This window comes from Phaethon aethereus, assembly GCF_964289735.1.
Source record: "Phaethon aethereus genome assembly, chromosome: 15".
In the NCBI taxonomy this organism is placed as follows: Eukaryota; Metazoa; Chordata; class Aves; order Phaethontiformes; family Phaethontidae; genus Phaethon; species Phaethon aethereus.
The window spans coordinates 17,062,313-17,081,705 of NC_138591.1; the positions used below are offsets into that span (position 1 = coordinate 17,062,313).

At 40.6% G+C, this 19,393-nt stretch overlaps 1 protein-coding gene across 1 annotated transcript in view; it reads right to left on the minus strand.

Annotated features, from left to right (window-relative positions):
* Positions 1-19,393, minus strand: part of CLUAP1 (clusterin associated protein 1) — a gene marked incomplete at its 5' end in the record, with an annotated part of 72,379 nt that overhangs the window by 28,776 nt on the left and 24,210 nt on the right. Inside the window, 2 exons of the mRNA XM_082006666.1 lie at positions 17,018-17,159; positions 18,356-18,489. Coding sequence (XP_081862792.1) covers positions 17,018-17,159; positions 18,356-18,489 — 276 coding nt within the window. The remainder of the gene's footprint in view (positions 1-17,017; positions 17,160-18,355; positions 18,490-19,393) is intronic.

Sequence of the window (19,393 nt, forward strand, 5' to 3'; positions counted from 1 at the left end):
CTTGTGCTGCTGCCAGCAGCTCAGTTGACCTCACAGCAAGCCAGCCCCGAGAGTTAACTGGCAGGAAAAATGTTGATTTTTCTACTGGTTTAGGTTTCTGAATAGCTGGATGCACGGTTGGTCAAATGCCGCTGTCAGCCCAAGGGAGCTGCTGAGACCGTACAACATTGTCCCTTCCAACAGGAGCCCACCACTCCATCAGTTCAGCTGTGCTGCCAGACTGCACCCTGCAAAAGCTTATCAAAAACTGCAGCGACAAACACTGCTCCAAAAGGGCAGCCTCAAACTACTTGGAACCGAGACAGTATCAGTTAAGTGCTGTTTCTAGTCCTTAACAAGTAAGATCTTCAAAGGAGGGGGCAGAAGCGATGGCAGATCATGTATCTAGAAAGTACACACAATTTATCATGTCGTTTTTTAAAGTTATAGGCTCACGTAAAAGAATCTGCAGAGAAATCTTAGATCTGTTAAATTACTGAAAGAATTACAACAGCTTTACTGGTTTCAGATTTGGGGTTTAAAAACAATGACAACTTTTAAGCAGCTGAGTCTCTGACAGCTCCAGCTTTTCTTTCTCCCTGCTCCTTTCAATGACTGCAACCATCAGGCTGCATTTTTTGGCCTGACTGGCTTCCACCCTCACTGCAGACACCACTCCCCACACTTCCCATTATCTTAACGGTTGCGATTTTTATCAGCTCAGTGAAAACAAGACCATGCTAATCAGGGATGTTTTCCTGTTTTAGGCTGGCCACTTGTGTGACCCAGGGCTTCCGAAATGAGGCAAGGGAGAAAAAGCTGAGGGTGTGATGACATAAGGCCATAGATGCTCTTTCAACACATGATGTCGTACCACAGACTTTAATAGACCAGCACTCCGCACAAGGCAGCGGTCACGTTTTCTGCGCAGAGTGGCGGCTCCATGAAATAAGAGATGTGACCTTGACCTCGTGAAGCACCCGCGGGGAACGGCCTGGGTGCCTCGGGACGCCGTACGAGCGGGAGCCAACGTTTAAGCGCTCTGTTCAGTCTCCCCAGTAAACAAGACTGAAATGCTGCAGGCAAACGCTGCACGTATCCTACTCTACAAGCTAACTTTACCCAAATAAGTGGCAGCATACACTGTGGAACCACAACGTCAAATTAATGCAATTAAAGTGCCAATTAACACAAAACCAGAGCCAGCCTGGCCCATCGGAGGGGGCTCTCAGGCCTTTCAGGACACCACAGATTATTGAGGCTGAAAATCCTGCTTTAGAGGCAGACAGGTCTCTGCTCAGATGAACTTTTCCTCCTCTGTCTCACATAGTATGCAGCCTTTTTTAGGTGTAAATCTGCCTTTTAACGAGTAACCACATCAATCACTTTGCAAATTCAGAGCGGCCAGCCTAGGTCAACGTGCAGCAGGGCAGGGCTTTGCTGCCAACACTTAGACCCCCAGAACAACCCCGGCACCAAGGGACCTTCGGAAGTCCCTAGTCCAACCTCCTCAAAGCAGGATCAGCAACGGGGTCAGACCACAGTGCTCAGGACTTGAGCAGTTTGGTCTATAAAAACCTCCAAGGAGAGAGGCCAATCAACCTTTCTGGGCAACCTGTTCCAGTATTTACTTATGCAAATGGTGAAAAAGTTTCCGTATATTATCAGGTCAGAACTATTGTTCCTTGCTGGTAATTTGTCCATGTCTTTTGGTATGTATGGGCTCAGTTCACCTTACTCACCAGTTATGCCACCAGCCTTCCATAGCAGGCACCTTATCTCGTGACAAAGAAATAAATGCTCTATATACAGGCAATAGCAATAGGAAATAATAATTTTGTTGACATACTGGAACAAACAAAGGCTTTTAAAAAAAATAAGTTTCAGCTACGTTTACAGTCAACTGTGCTTTTTTCATGCCCAGTTTCTGAGTCAGCAAGAACCTTATCCTTCTTCTACAGCCCACCGAAAGCACTATTTCAAGACGTGTAATTTTTCTACAATGGAGTCTGAACGAGTACTATACAGATATTCTGTATCTGAGCTGACTTTAACTGGCAAAGCAGATGGCTTTATATCTCATATCTGACTATAAAAGTCTTCGGAAAACAGCAATAAAACAAAACACATGGCTGTTTGGCAGAATGTTTTAATACTATTTAACCTATTGCTCTACACACAAATAAAACGTCAACTGTGAGCTCCTACAGCAGGGTGAATGGGAGTCGGCTTTGAAAAATCTTCTTACAGAAAGCTATACAAAAGCAGAGCTTTTTAATTTATTGACTATTTTTTATGATTTCTTTAAGAGAAGGATTACTTAACAGCCTGCAATTACAACTATGTGCAAACTACACACAACTGTGTGTAGGATCTAGGGGGGGAAGGATTGGTTGGGTTTTTGTTTGTTTTTAAAACAGAGGCCAATATGCCACCACGGAGAATATCCTCCGGCAGTAGACCCACAGACAACTAGCTCTGCCACTGCCTCAGTGTTTGACTCAGGGCAAGTGATCCAGGATTTGAATAAGCCACATAATTTCTCGATTGCCCGTCCTTTATGATACACCTAATGCTGTGGAGTATTGTTTTAAACAATAAAATCAAGTTGGTGAAATCATGAGATTGAAGACAACTCTGCCCCTCCAGATTGCAGAGCAGCAAGTCTACAAAGGCTCAAAAACAGAAAGAACAAAAATGACGCAGCATTTGATAATTTAATTTTTTTTTTAACATTAACCTCAAAGTTTTGTTGGGAAAGTTGTGAAGAAAACACAAGCGGGATTTTGAATACAAAGAATTTGTGCCCTGGAGCCAGCTGGCAAACAACATGGTTACCACTAATTAGAAAGAAAAGGAAAAGGAAGAGAAAAATAGGAAGAGGATAAGTTTGAAAGAACAACAGGACAACAACTGGAGCTCGGTGACTTTTTTTGGTCAGACGCTAACATTTTGACTTTTGCCTAGGCTAGCTCTTCTGTTCTCAGACATCCTCCCAATCCCAGAAATCTCTCTATGTATAACCTTTTCATCTTAGTGAGGGAAAACAGTATTTCCTTCTGGTTCCTCCCCAGTGATTTGCTAGAGAACAGTGGTAATTCTACTGCTCTGTAGTACACTTAAAGTGAACCAATTTGATGATGGATTGAACCGCCTCGTCTTCACCTTGCTTATTAATCTCAGCAGCTCTTTCTTGCTTTGTTATAGAACAAAGCAGCTGAGATTAGCTCTTGCTACACACACACAATGGGATTTGTTTTTCATAATAGAGTGCTGCCACTCATTCAGCAGGAGTCAGATAGAAGGACGAGGAGAAATTGTGTGGTGCCTGAAGAGAGAATGTGACAGTACTCTTAATAAGAGGAAGCCTGCTAGGTACAACAGAAAGGTAAGCGAACACAACGTTGAGGTTGCACGATTGAAGTTAATGATAGCGTGGGGTGCCAACCTACCCGGAGCTGTTCTTCAAGAATTGAAGACGATGCTTTGTACCGTGCTGAACTACTATTAAATACCTCACCCTAAATTCATGTCCAGTTTTATGATTTGAATTGGAATATAGCCATAGTTATGCTTGACTAAAAGTGACTGCAGTGCTACAGGGTTTTTTCCCTTTTTATTCTGTTGAGGAATGAAGACTCTGGGAGAGAGGTAAGATCCATCTGAAGAAGTGGGGCAGAAGAATCTTTACCAACAGACTTGCTAACCTACGCGGAGGGCTTCAAACTAGGCCTGGCAGGGAATGACGATGATGATAGCGCGACGAGAAGTGGAGGCACTGTGAGCAGTGAAGACAAGGCTCTGGTACGTCCCTCATGAACGCAGCACAAGCAGGAGCCCACCTCAGGTGCCTGGGCACAAGTACACACTTCATAAGAAACAAAACAGGAGGAATTAGAAGGTGCATAGCTTTGATCCCATCGGGATTACAGAAATATGGTGAGACAGTTTCCATGTTTGGAGGGTTGTACTAGATGGATTTAGGCACTCTAGAAAAGGATGGGCTGGGAGGTGACGAGGAGAGGCTGCTCCTTCTGCAAAGTATAGGTGATGAGCCCTTTGAGAATTTATGGTTAAGGATCAGAAGACAAACTCTGACCTATAAAACAACATAGATCATGCCACATAAACTAATATTCATTTTAACCTTGAACTTTTAAATGCTTATTGTCAGCAGATCATCTCACTTCAGTAAAAAAAACAAAACCAAAAGACACAGCTGGCTACTTATTACCAGAGGCGGCCTTTGGTTTCCCATCTCTTGCCTATATGGTCATTTGAAGAGGACTTTTCGTTTTCCTACGAAGTTACCAAAACTGAAAATTAAAAGATTCCTTTCCATATCACACGATGTTGCGTTCTGTAAATAGCATAGAACCGCAGCGAAGCTGGCTTACAGCTGCTTAGAGCCAGCAATAAAGCAGGACCCTGGCCTTCCATCATAGAGATAGATTTTGCATCTAGAAGTTATTCTTCTTTGACTGATAATGCCACCTCAGTAATTATGAACTGCTGTCACTGTGATAGAGCTTTCTGATGAATACAGAAGCAGCAAACTCCCCCCAAACCCCAGTGTTAGATCAAGTACAGTGCTTTGGAGAATGTGGTCTCAAACGAGCCACTGCTCCAAATACAGAGTTCTGCACCAGGAAAGAAAACATGAACTTGTTCTAGCAGATTCTCTGGATTTCTCATCAAAGTTCATACTAATACGTACTTAGCTTTTATAGACGTTTATGCATCTTTATCATTTTGGCCTGAGGAGCATCTGAAAGCCACCACCAGTGGTCATTTAAACTTTTTTAGAGGTCATCCTTCCAGTGGATGAGCACACATTGAATGAATTGAAATCATCAGCCCTTATTATAAGACCATCTGTCTCCTTATTCTCATTATTCCCATCCTCTCCCTCGCTTTCATATGCTGAAACAGTCATCGCCTCTCATCATTAATAGTCATTTTACAGTAATCATTTCTATTGAAACACATCTGAAGCATACTTGAGAGTATTTTATACACTTAACTGATACTCACCAGAAACTCACCATTATCATAATACTTGCACCGCCAGTGTCGGTGGAAGGGGATGAGGATTCATTTCTGCTGTAGTGTCACTATTTTAAATTACTAATTTGATTCATTGTTCTTCTTCAGAGAAAGCTTTTTTTTCTTTTAATCTTGAAAGTCATTTTCTGTCCCAGCTAGCTATTACCTGTCATTGATGTATCTATTTTCAAAAGAATCAAATTCTTTTGAAAAATAGCAAATCTTATGCTACTTTACAACATGACTCTGTCTTTCCAGGTTATTCTTTTCCTGTGTTAAACTCTGCTAGCCTTGCATTTTGCTGCTTCTTGTGGAAGAATTGTTCACTAAGAGTACTGTAATAGATACAGAAGTGTTTCAATAAATGGGGGAGAAGAGTATTAGTCATTCAAGCTGACAGAATAGCACTTATCCGCGTCAAACACGAAATCTGAGTTAGCAGGCTCAGTAGAAGGAGACCAAACAGCATTCACGTTAATCAGTTCTCAGTACACAGGCACGACAGAACGCAGCATCCTCCCCCAATAAATTCTGACACACCGACTCCAGTGATCACATTTATCAAAATAAACAATTAGGTCTGTTGGATCACTACTGAAGTGCATTCATCAACAAAAGTCACAAAAATACCTCAAAAGTTTCTTGAAAGGTTTATCTTTTCAAGGAAATACATGTTAATTAACTGAACTTCATTCATGCCATCATGGAAATTAGGAAAAAAAGCTAAAATGTTTTTAATGTAAATGAAATGTATCATAAAGGCAGGCTATCATAGTTAAAAAAAAAAAATCTAGCATGGGTTTTTATGATGACTTTGTTTTGGGGAAAAGTCTTTAGGAAGGTTTACTGCTATCAGGGATCTGTGGGAAAGAAGAACAAGGAACAGGGTGCCCAGCTGAGCCTTTGCATGGGGTCAGGTGAGTAGTAGAAGGCAGAGACAGGAAAAGATGGAATTTATGGCCTAGGATACGTACACTGATGCTATTCTAACATAGCAGCTCTTGATGCTACCAACCTCAGGCTACACGAAGCCAGACAGTGAAGTGTATTTAAAAACAACCCACTCTTAACAGGATGCAACACAATCCACAGCAAGTCTTTTAAAATTACATTGGTTTGATGTTTATCACATATATACTTCTTTCTAAAGCTTCCATGATTACTTAGCAGTTCTGGCTTCAGTACGTCCAGCTCAAACACTGCAATAACTATTTATTGCAGAACTGATAAATTGGAGTTGAAAGTGAACAGCACACTGCATAACCTCAAGTTGAGAGGTAGCATCTTGAGACTTAAGGCAGATCAGTTACTGTTCCTCTCGAATAAGCAGACTGTGCATGAAGGTCTCACCTAGACATTAATATCTTCCCTTTGGGAACTCAAAAGGAAGGGAGTAAACAGAAAGAGCAAATTAGCTCAGGGGGACGAATTCCAACTAGGGTGCCATATCCATGCTTTGCATGAACTTTCTTTGCTTCTTTCTACAGCTCTCCCCTCTTATCCTCGTAAGGTAAATCAGTAATCCTCCCTGTGGCATGTTTCTTGAGCAACTTTTGATGTAATATAAAAGCTTTCTGCAAAAGTTACTCCACTTTTTTTTTTTCCTGTGCCTACATATTACAAGTTTTCCATTAGAACTGTCAAACAGTGAACATGCTCCCCAAAGAGGCTGCACAGTCTCTGTCCTTCGAGGCTTTCAAGACTGGACTGAGTAAAGTCTTGAGCAATGTGGTCTGATGCCATAGCTGACCCTGCTTTGAAGAGAATTAATCTGTGAATCAGTGACCAAGAAAGCAGGTTTAAAAGTTATTTAGCTACTTTGACTGGTTTTCTATTTAAAAAAACACCAAACACCAAACCAAAACTTTCCACCTCAAATACTCCTCTCCACTGCTGTACTGTACTTGTTTTGGGCTATATATTAGGACACAAGGCAATTCAATGAATTTGACATCAGCTACATGAAAGATCCCAGAAAGGGTACCAGTCCAGCTCTGTGCAACCTTATCCCCTTTGTTATGTGCTCTGCCAGTTCTGGAGTCAGCTCTGGCTCTGATGAGCTTGAGGCTTCAAATCTTCCTTTACTCCATGACTTTCCTTCCCCTCTCCTTCTGTGACGCTCTGATGATTAGGATCCCTTCTTGCATGCACACATGCACTCTATTTTCATTACTTCCTGGGCCAGCCAGTTCCGCCTCACACCTATGCGTGCATTTTGCACAGTATGGATCACTTCTTTTCAGATTGATGTAACTTTTCCCTTGACTATCTCCATTCATTCCACGATAATGGGAAAGAGGCAGCATAAATATGGAGAAGCCTTCATAAAAACAGATGACATGTATACCAAATGCTTCTGCTGAACTGCTTTTCCAACACTGCTCCTAGAGCACATTTCGCTGTGCCGCCAACGAGAGCTGTCTCATTATTCACATAAATTGGGCCCTTTTGAGAGCGAGGAGCTTTGCGCTGTCATGATTGAGCAAAACAAGTACCAGCATAAATGCCTTTTTCAGTTGGTTAAAGCAGCATAGGGATCATGCCTACATACACATCTAGCGTGTTTACGCTAGGTTAAGGTCTTCCTTTCAGATTCAGCAAGATCCAGATTCAATAAAGCTGGCTAGAAGCTTGAAGTCAAAGGTCCCAAGAGGATGTAAGAAATACTCCGGAACCATCAGTCAGAGCCAAGGGAGCAGAACATCAGAGGTAACACAGCGCTGAGCGCACCGCTGAGGATTTATGTGACTGTCTACAACAGGGTGTAGCTCAAGAGGATTGTGAAGAGACGGAAGACAAAAGGATTGGTAAGGCACCCGCACAGACAGCAACATGAGACTAGTTGAGATCACAGGCCTTTAAATCATTCCCAGAACTAAGAGAAGAAGAAAGACCCAGACTAACATTTTCTGCCCAGAATTTTCCAGGTAAAATACTTTCATGCAAGTCAGCACTAACACTCAGGAATTCACTACTGCTGAAAATAACGTGACAGAGGATGGACTTCATCCTGTGAATCAAATGTATTCATCATTAGATATAATGCAAGTTTACCATAATGACAACTCCGCTCCATTTTTGCTATTCGCTTGTGTTGAAGATATGAATCATAATGACTCAATAACAGCTTATTGAGCATTCCCTTCATGTATTACATTTTTATTGTACCAAGCTTACAAGCGACATTGGTTGGATGTGTGGTTTATTTGAATTAATGTACAATTCTGTAATGTAAACCTGAGGTCAGTTTGCAGTGTCTGAAGAAATCATCATCCAAATTAATATTGATTGGAAGTTAGTAGTCACAGCTGTGTCTTGTTCACCACCATAAAGCAGTCACTGTCACATCACTGCTAGAATCTAACGTCAGAATTATCCTCTCCCTGTGTCACAGGTAGCACAAACCCTCAAGTGTTCGAAGGGTAGTCAGGATTATTCGCTCTTTTCAAGGAAAGTGTTTATTATATCCAAGAGTAGTTGTTCTTGGCAAACTTGATGGTTCCAGGAATTGATAACGGAATCTGCTGCCTTCTGTCTTGAGATCAATTAGGTCCAATATAGCCCATATTTCTTATAGCAGAGAATCTCTTCTATAGGTGGCTGACACGCACTTCATTTCTTATTTCCCACCAGTCAAGTCCCAAATTAAGAGGCAGTGCCAGCAAGCCTCTCTCTAAGTCTTGTTATAGCCCTAGCCCAGGAATTGGGCTAAAAAACAAGACCCATTTTTTACAATTTCTCCAGCTTGAAAACATTTGTGCTCCTAGTCCCTGCTTGCCAGGACAGTGCTCTAGCTACTAGCTTAGAAGACCGGGATAAAACTATTTTTAAATATCTCATTGTGGTGGGTTAGAGAAGAAGAAAGTAAAGATAACTAATAATGCAGACAAATCTCTCTCTGAAAGGGAATGGCAAGCGCTGTTTCTAGGATCGTTCACATGCATCAGGCTATGATTCTTTAATACAAAACAAGCAGGTAATACTCACTGGGCAACCAATGACCTACAACATCATCAGGTTTCACCTTACACATCCTTCTTCTCTAGTTTCAATAATTCTGTGTTCTCCTCCACAAGATCACCCTGCTGAAGTAGAAGGGACACAGGATAGCTTCATTCCAGCCTACTCTACAGATTAAGAAACAGGAGCTGTTGGTTTAAAAATCCTTGTGGCTGAGGAGGAACTGAGATGTAGGATGCACTATATGAAGTCCTTGTTTCTTGTTAGAAGACAGCCACCACCAGGTATTTAAAATGAATGCAGCACTGCCAAAGTGACTTAGGCCCTACTTTACCGGCTGGGCTCAGATCAAGTTAGGTTTCGCATGAGTCCTTTCAAAGATGCAACAAAGCTCGAGTAGAAGACAGGCATATAGCTCTCCAGGTCAACAAATTTTTAAAAAGCAGGCTCTCAGAGTCTAGTGGCCTAAAATGGAGGTTCCCATTGATTTCAGGACTACATTGTGCTCAAGATAAGCCCAAATGAGAATGTAAATGGAATCCTAGAAAAACAAATATGACCCATAGTCCCTGGGCAGAAAGGTATGCTGTTTGCCCTAAGATTTCTTACCTTTCCTTAGTCCTGATGTTGACACTGCTGCAATGCTTCTGAAACGATATGGATCACGATTTGGCCCACTGGTATCTCCATATCAGAATTACCTTCAAAGAATCCTGATTCTGGAGCTCTCAGAGGAGAAGGCAATGACTGTGCAAGGTGCAGTAACTCACACTGCCAGCCCGTATGCTAGGTGGGTGTTAGACAAGGGTTCTGCCAGAACCCCTATCCTAGAGGTCTACTGTTCATATGTACATAGTGTTTAATTTTCATACGTTTCACAGAATTAAAACAGAAATTGTCTCTACACAGATAGAAAACTGAGAACTATTTTACTATTTAACATTTAAAAACTCGAACTTTATGGTTTTTCACATTATGAGATTACACATGCTTGTGCAAATCAAAATGCTAGTCTCATAGCTACGTTTCTCTGCTGCTAAGTACCTTGTGCAGTAGCAGAGCATAGACCTCCTAAATTTCACATACCTCATTTTAACATTACCTACTTGCGTCATTTGGTGCAAATCACTTGCAAAACAGCAGTCCCAAAATAAGAGTTATTTTAACTTATTTTTTTCTTGCAACCAACTCTTTAATTTTTAATCACCTAGTAAAACATTTCTCATAATGACTTTTATGTGTTGATCTATAGGGAGGAAAAAACCCAAAACTGATCTGCTTGATCAATGGTGCTTCAAGTGATCGGATTGTCTCCTGCTGCGAGTGAATTTCAAGCTAGATTTCTGTTACATAGTTCACCCATCTAAAGTACTTATGAATATTCAAAAGCATAATGAAGGCTGACAGGAAAGGCAGAAAGAACCATAATATGAACAATCCACTTATTCTATTTTCTTACCAAATAAAGCTTGATAAAGAGAACACTTAAACCCTAAAAGGCAGTACATTCAGAATGCACTAAATAGACACTCTTTTCATGCAGTGTTTCTTCTAGAGCGGAGTCACTGCAGAAGAAATTCAGTGAGACAACTTCAGAATTGAAAGTATGGGAGATCAGAAACTCTCTGATCTCCATTAAAGAAAATCATTCACGGATTTCTAAGCTACACTATCAATGAGAGCCATTACATCTCATACTTCACAGAAGCAATTGCTGGCAAGACAAAGAAACTCACCCCGATCTTAGTACACTACAGAACTTAGTCGATACTCTCCCTCTGTTCCTTCCCCAATGGCAGAGTATTTCATGTGTAACAGAATCAGCACAGTTTTACAACAGCAGCAAGAAAGAACTAGACTTTAGAACTTAGAAAGAACTTAGAAAGAACCCCTATGCAGGAGGGGTCATACCTAGGCATAGCAACAAGTCCTGATGCACAAGGAACCTCTTTACCTCTTCTGCTAAGGAGTTCATGGGTTGCTGAAGGCAGAATATGAATGCTTCCATTGGTCAGAAAAACTTACAAGTGATGATCAGAGTTTTAATCAATGCCTGTTTGAGCTCTAGGTCTGTGAAAAAGTAAGTTCTACAGCCTGTCAGACATGAAGAACTTGAAGCTGTGAGTCAAATGACACCAAATTTGGGATCCTAAGGCAAACTGGTTTACCCATCTGCCACATCAGATGTCACGACAATCCTGACAAATATGTGGATCTTAAAGCACTGAGTTGATGGAGCTGATTGAGATCAACTGAGCTGATCTCATTTGTTTTCATTTCCCAGAAAGGTTTTCTATTGCTTTTAATGGGAGACAGTATCAATAAGCACCAGGAGCAGGTATGCACACAGCTACTTCAGGGCATTTAGAGGTATGTTTGAGCATCTAGATCTAGTTGCCACGGTATTTGTAGGGGATTGCAGAATTTTGTTTCAGTGGAATGAATGCACACAGCAACACTTCCATCTTTTCTGACACGCTCCTCACATGCCCTCCCACCTTTTCTCTATCTCCACCTTCTCCTTTTGTGTGAGCGTAATTTCTCAGGCCAGCAATTTCCTCTGTCCTTTTCTCCTCTGCTCCATTGCCCCCACCTCTCTCCCTGTGCATTCCCTTCCTCCTCCTCTATTCCGCCCCCCCCCCCCCCCCATTTCTCCATTATGGGATTTGCATGTCTCATCGCACCAATACTGTCATACTTGAACACCGGAGTAAATGCCAAAATAGAAGCAATCAACAATTAAGATGCCTGTGCTTACTTTTACATCTGATATTCAATATAACTCAATAACACTGGACCAGGAGTGCTCTCCTGGTACCTATAAAAACGTTACCAAACAGTCATAATTCAAACGTACATTAGCTAGAAGATTAAAGATTGTAGCCAACCTCTTTTCATATTAACCTTCTGTCTAGCTATTTCAGTAAGCAGACATCACAGTGGGAATGTCTAGATTTAATATTTCAAATGGGATTGCTCAATGCAAAAAGACATCAAAAGCAGCAGAACCAAGGAGCATCTCCAAGTGCAGCAAAACTCTGATATCCCTATTATGTACATATTCAGAATAAAGCATTTTCTTCAGGTATGGAGCTCTGATTAAAAAAAACACATTAGTTTAATGAAGAAAGGGTTTTATTTGGGGAGGGTAGGTTGCAAAGGGAAAGTCACAATACAGTCTGTTTATTTGGCTTTTCCTTGCTTAATCATGATGGACTGCTTACTGATAGTAATATTATAATGATGAAAAGAAAAATGGTTTAAGAGATCCCAAACAAAAGATAATGATTGAGGAGTTTAGAACATTCTCTTCCATGTGCCTACCACTTGATGGTATTCCTTCATCGAGATTTCACAGCACCAGCGTAAAAGCAGCCTTAAAATATCTTAGGAGAAAGTAGCTGAAGACGAAAGTACTTCAGGGATGTCCTCTGAGAAGTACAAGAAAGAATAAGCATATTCTGTCTAGAGAAAAGGCAAATGCTGAAGGATATTGTCAAGTTATTCTGGCACTACAGAAGCTAGTTTCAAAAATGCCTTTTTGAACTGTATTAGTCTGGGTCGTTCTTTAAAAGAGAGGCATTCATTTATGAGTCCTTAGAAAATTTCAGCCCCTAAACCTGAAAACCCTTGAAACTTTCATTTTTAGAGCAGCCAAAGTTCTAATAGCTTTAATGTCTAAGCATCAGAAACAATTTCATCTTAAAAACACGATAAAAATTAATGAAGTGTGCTGAATCTTTTTACAAAGTAGAAAAATAAGAACAAATCTTTGAGAAGACAGGGCACGTAAATCCCTGCTTCTGCACAGAAATGCAACAAGATGGATTAATTCCACGAGCAGCACAAGAGAGCAGAAACAGAATAAAAAAGGTGTCTGAAAATGAAAAAAGGATAAGGAAACTGCAAAGACAAAAGACCCTTATTTAAATTCCTCGGATCCAATAATGAGTAGTGCATAACAGTTTATCAGTAAGTGTGAGAAACTCACTCAAAGGAAGAGTCATGTGAGGATTCTGACATCTCCTCAAATGAGAGTTGATAACAAAGAATTTCATGTTTTTCATACATTTCAAAGGGCTTCCACATCAAATGGGTAGGTGCTCTGCAGGTGGTAACTTCATCATCAATTAACTGCCCAGATCTGGCAATTCATTCGGTTCAGACTCAACGCCAAGCCTTTAAGTTAACACAGAGAGAGATTTCTCAGGCCAGTGCCTGGCAGGGGACTCCTGCGGACTGCTCCCCAGCCACGGCTCCGTATTATTATGGACACTGGGGGGCAAAAGGAACATGAAGCTCGAGGTGACAACAGGAGCTACAGAGCGCTCCTCTCCATGCAACTGTATACATACCGCATGGAAGAAAAAACAAAAAAAATCCCCACAAACGACCAGCGCTGCAGTCTGGAAAGGCTGGAGCGCTTCAACTGCTCAATGTCACTTAATTAAAATTGTGTGCTTGGGCACAAACTTTAAATCACTTTTCTAATTAGGAAATGCACTCTGGCCCAGGTCATTAGCTGTGCAACGTCAGCAGGGTACTAAAACAGCTTTGAGTCTAAGTGCGCTAGAGATTAGTCTCGTTATTCAGCAACGGTCTTTCAATCAGAACAAAAATTCCTCCTAAAAACCTGCACCTAGTCAAGGAAAGGGGTCCAGGAACCAGTCCTCAGTACTGAACAGCACATGGAGTGCTGGATTAATCTAATGACATTGCTGTCGCTTTTTCCTGGCAAGCTTTAACAAAATACACAGCAATGATAAAAGAATTGACTCTCACTTCTACTACAGAAGATAATTAAGATTTGTTTGGTGGAACAAGACAAATCAGGGTTGGGAAAAAAAAAATCAACATAATTTTCAGTGTCTTTTGACAGTTGGAGAGAGCGTGTATTAAAATGGATTAAATGTAATTATCCGTGTTACTTTTTCCTCTGTTGATTCTGAAAATGACACGAGATTATAAACCTTAGGACAACATGCAGCATCATTTTGGAGCAAACTGCTTTTTTTCCAAGCATGTAATAAACAACCCACAGTTTTGCTTCACCAACAAGTAGCCAAACGTCATGAAGCACCACCTGAAAAGCAGACCAAGACTGACAGAAGTAGTGAGAGAAACGCCCTGGTGTTGCAGGTTGGCAAGAGACTAATCTGAAACGGATTAAGCAGTCCACAGTCTTTTTAAAATAAAAAATAACAAAAATCCCTCCACTGGTTTGGAAAGAGGAGTGTACCAGCGTGTGTCTTGGTTTAGTTGAGACCCAAATTTTTCATACTCTTTCAGTTACCAAGCACTGGAGCCTGATTTTGGGCACTGACATCTCATAATGACTTCAAATAAATAGTTTGGATGCCAGGACTCCTGAAAATCTGGCTGTAAGAGAGACACACGCATAGCCTCCTCTTCTACCAAAACAACAGCTTCTACAACAAAGCAGTCATGGCTACTCGAGTCAGCGGATTGCTGCCCACAAAGAGATGGTTAGAGTCTCATCCTTTGCATATACTAAGTATTTCTAGATACTCCAATCTTCTGTTCTTGGTCCCCTTGCTCCTCTCTCCATTTCTGAAGAACAACTGTCAAATGTACCTTTTTCCCCTCCTTTTCATTTTTGTTAGTTTTGGTCTTCCCAAACGCTCCCCAGGGAAAAGGTCTAACAGCCTAATATACAGGAAGTGAAATGAAATGATCCCAGGGTACTTTCAGGGTTAAGCTCACGATATAGAACTAGACTTGACGGGTAAACTTCATGCCGGCTTAAGCTAACACAACGTATTTAACAGATATAGGGTTCAGCACAAGGAACTTGATCACTTGGCGTCATAGTTAGAGACACCCAAGTACAGATCACCAGACATGCCAAGAACATATTCCAAACGCAGAAGACCTGATGATACTTTGGTTTTAGCATAAAACACATCTTAAAGATGTTTCCAGTTCTGATGCCTGCTAACGCAAACTGGATATTACAAGTGATAGAAGTGTGCAGGGAAAAAAAAACCCACATCTTTTTGTCACAAGCTTTTATATTCTTTAATTCTGCACAATGCTGAAGCATTGTTACCTGCTTATGCTAGTCAATGAAAAGCCAAACCATATGGGTAGATTTCCAGGTGTCTCACAGAAAGAAAGAGAAAAAGGAAAATAAAAAGTACGCTCCATATTCTAAGCACGGGCACAGCTCTGAACGACAAAGGCTTTTTCTTCGTCTTGTTATCTTTTAACAAAAATCCCCTGAAGAGCTGTACGTCAGCTCATTACTAACTTCCATGCATGAATTTATAAACAGTTTCAGGTAGCTCAGTTCAAAACATTTCTACTTTCGGTATTAAGTCTCAATGGCATTTGAACAGAAGGGAAAAATCAGATTTTAGGCTTCATTTCAAGATTATGATTTAATTGAGGGCTTTTTTTTTGGCCAAAGATATGGGCAAGAACTAGAACATTATAAAACAAGACACATGAAAATACCGAGCTGACTACAGATTAGAAATATGTGAAATAACGTCTATAGAGATGGTGCTTATAAAAAGTGAGGTTAATGGTAAATTGGTTCACAATGATTAAAGATGTCAAATGCCCATGTTATCTTTTAAAAGACAGGTTAGTTTGTCCCTCGAGCAAATAATGCAGCAAAATATTTGAGCCTTCTCAACAGAATACAGCATGCCTTTTCCTAAGTCCAAAAGACGATGAAAATCACCATATTTTCTCCAGACTGCAGAACAGCCTGAAGCCTGGTTATGAAGCCACTTGTACGTTGTCCCGTGTGGCTTAGACACGCAGGAACAGAGCGCAGGCGATCATCAAAGGGGAGGCTTCTTGGCACAATCAGTTCTACAGAATGACAAGGCTTTCTGAAAAGCTCTCACAGCTGCAAGAGAGACAGATTCTAGGAGATGGGGAACTACAAAGTTGCTGAGCCTTATTTGCAGCTTAAGCACAGGTCACAGTTTTACTGTAACTAGACACAGGTATGAATACTTTAAAGGAGAAGACTAAAAAATTTGGGATCAAACTACTTTGTTTTCACATACAGACACGGCAAAAGCAAAACATGCAGTCACAGCCAGATAGAAGGAACATTATTATGCACAGCTCTCACGTATTTCTGCCAGGAACAGGAGTAAGTTGTGTTGACAAAATAAAACATGACCTGCATACGAAAAAACAGGATGATCTAGAAAGAGGAAGCACTGGTTAACTCAAGGTATAGCACACCCATCAGTATTAAGGTCCAAGGGGAGATCATTCACTGAAATGTGTTTTCAGTGAAGAACAGAAGATACAGTGGGTAATGACTGTGAGAAGGATGAAAAGCCAAAGTAGTAAATCATGAAGCTACAGGAAGCTGAATGAAAGATTGTCTGAAAGTGCTGCAGTCCAACAAACACCCAAAGGAACGTATAGAGCAAGACGAGATACAGATGCAGATTATCCAGCAGGATACAAAATAGAGAATCGCACTGAACTGATACAATTCAGCAAGTCAACAGAAAACAGAATTTCTGCCAAACGAAACTGAAGTCTATGTGAGAAAGGATACCAGTATATCTGATCTTTCCACTGATACTCCTTGCTCTTTTCATTGAAGAGGACTACTATGAGGACACTGAAGAGCCTGGTGCTGAGAAACCCTTATACATCAGTTGTTGGCAGGGTATAAAAATAAGCACCTAATAACTCTTAGCACATACACTGTATGTAGCAAAAGGAAGATCAGAAATGCTGAAAACATCTTCATGAACAAAAACCATCAACTGAAAACAAGTCAGGGCAGTCAGAGACTGGAAAGAGGCATCATTTCACTGGTTTAACGTCACTAACTCAAAAAATAAAGCTGTATTATCATGCTTGTCCAAAAGCAGTCACACGTACTGGATTGTCAGTAAACTGCCAGTCACTCAGAACTGGCTCTACAACTAGTAATGCGCTGCTTTGGCAAAGGGGTATTAAAACATTTTCTGTTATAAGGTCAAAACCAGCATGATATACAGTCTTTCCGAGCATTTCTAAGCTGCCTTACCTCAAACATTTCTTGCTCTGTCCTACGATGATCGTCCAGGAGCTGCTCCATGTAGGTCAGATTACGGAATTTTTCTAGGTAACTACTATATTGTTTCTGCAGTTGCTCCTCAATCTTCTCATACTCATCCATAAAAGCAGGACTGGAAAGAACAAGCACAAACTACTCAGCAAAACATTGACCTGTATATGCAGAATTCTGAAATGAACATTTTTGGGTTTGCAGCTTCCTTTCCATGTCTGCTAAACTAACCTAAAAGGACCTTTTAATGTTCCACACTACTTCAGAGACTAAAAGTGTAAGACAAAATTAAACTACCCTGCAAAAATTACATATAGTAAAGGAAAGGTTGTCGTGTACCCACTACCATTCCCTTCCAAACAGGCAGAAAGGCAGCCTTTTGGTCCCGTAGCAGGCAAATCTAAGTTAATTATCCTGCCTTACCACAACTACAAAAAACTAGCTTGTAGCATGGCTGGTTCATCACCTACTTTGCTGGAGGCTTATGTGCTACAAAACTGTGCTGTGTCATTGCAAACGTAACTAGACTTGACACCAGTAAGTGATGATGTCCTTATCCTACAGAGTCAACTGTTGCTCCCCAGAGAACACTACTGCTGTTTGATGCTTCACAGCTACCCAATACACTTCTTCCAGAGTGTTACTGATCAAAACGTGTATATGAATCAATGTCATTCCTTCCACCACTCATTTTTCTAATATTGCCTTGTATATATATATACACAAACATATATATAAAAAAATACATATATATGAAGTAAAAAATAGAGCATGATCTTGTGGAGTGTATAAACATGCAGTTTAATTAAGGGCAAGAAGTCAACCCAAACTGTGAACCTGAACATCTTGATTTGATGGCAGGCCGATTCACTGCCTAGAGGAACAGATCCTAACAAGGGATGCATAATGAACTTTTTTTCTTGGTGGCTAAGAATGCTAGAAGCTTCTGGGAACAGCGAGAATGTTTGTACCAGTTGCCATTCTCAGGAGAACCATCTGACACAATCTACGTTTAATAACGAACGAAAAGACCAGACATGTTACCTGGCCATTTTGTACAGCTCAAACAGCAATTAAGCAACCCCAACAAATAATATTCTGTCCACTTTTAACAGCCCTGAAATTCTGATTTCAAATACATGGTAACAGAAAAATGAACAATTACAGTCCAGACCGGGCATTTCTAGAGAAGAGAATCTCTCTCTTCCACAGGCCATCATCTCAGTCTCATTACAGACTTCACTCCTCACCACTCTAAGCATTAACAATGCACTGTTCCACCATTTATGCAGTAGATAATGAGTTCATAATCTTTACCGAACACTTTGTAGAGTCTGTAGCCTCTTCTGGCTTCTTTCCAGTTCCAGTTTTCGTTTTTCAATCTTGGCTTCCAAATTGGCTTCATCCAAAGCCACATTATTCAACATGTCTTTAGTCTTTTGGACTTGTTCCTAAATGAAAAAGATGGTGAACCATGGCTTGCACTGGAATAATTGGAATTATCTTTCAGATGCTGACCATTCTTCTGTATAATCTCACATCTCAGATTTTCAAATAACTTTATAACAATGACCTAGAACAGAAACTGGCCAGGCAATGAAAATTATCTTCAAGATAAAGGTCACTCTTATAAAGAACTTACTCTATCCGAATATCTTCATCCTTTTCTAAGTCTTGCTTTATCCCTCTTTTAAAAATCTGTGAAGCATCCTGAACATTGCAACACGTGCTACAGGAATCAGGAGGGGGAAGTGGGAATATTTAAATTATTAAAATTATAAATAAATATTTATTAAAAACGAGCTGAGTACATTCAGTGCGTTCATGATCAGAAAACCATGAGCATCTTTTGAGTAAGAGAGAGAGAGGACTTCACCCTTGCTGAAATTCCAGCAGTAACTGTTAGGTGCTGCTCAGCTATAATAGGTCATTTCATTAACTGGTCTGGAAATAAAACAGTGGAGGTACATGTTATTGATATTTCCCAAGAAGCCAATTGCTCCACCATGCTGCTGTTAGTTTATCAGCGCTACTGCCTAGAATAGCAATGCATATTAGCAACATTTAGACTTCATATAGACTGAGAGTGGGAGCAGAAACATAAGGAAAGATCGCCTGGTGTGTCTATGGATTATGCATTGGCTGTTTAAATCTGGAACTCCACTCCTTGTAATTATACAATTGGACTGGATACAGCTTGCAGTTAAATAACTTCTAGTAATCACTAGGATTTAATTAACTACCATACTTGCACAGTGGCTGTGAGTGCAGCTAATGGTCCAGAAATACAGGAACCCAAGCATTGGAGCAAGGACAGTGTTGCCAAGACTGGGACAGACAAAAGGTCCTCTGAAA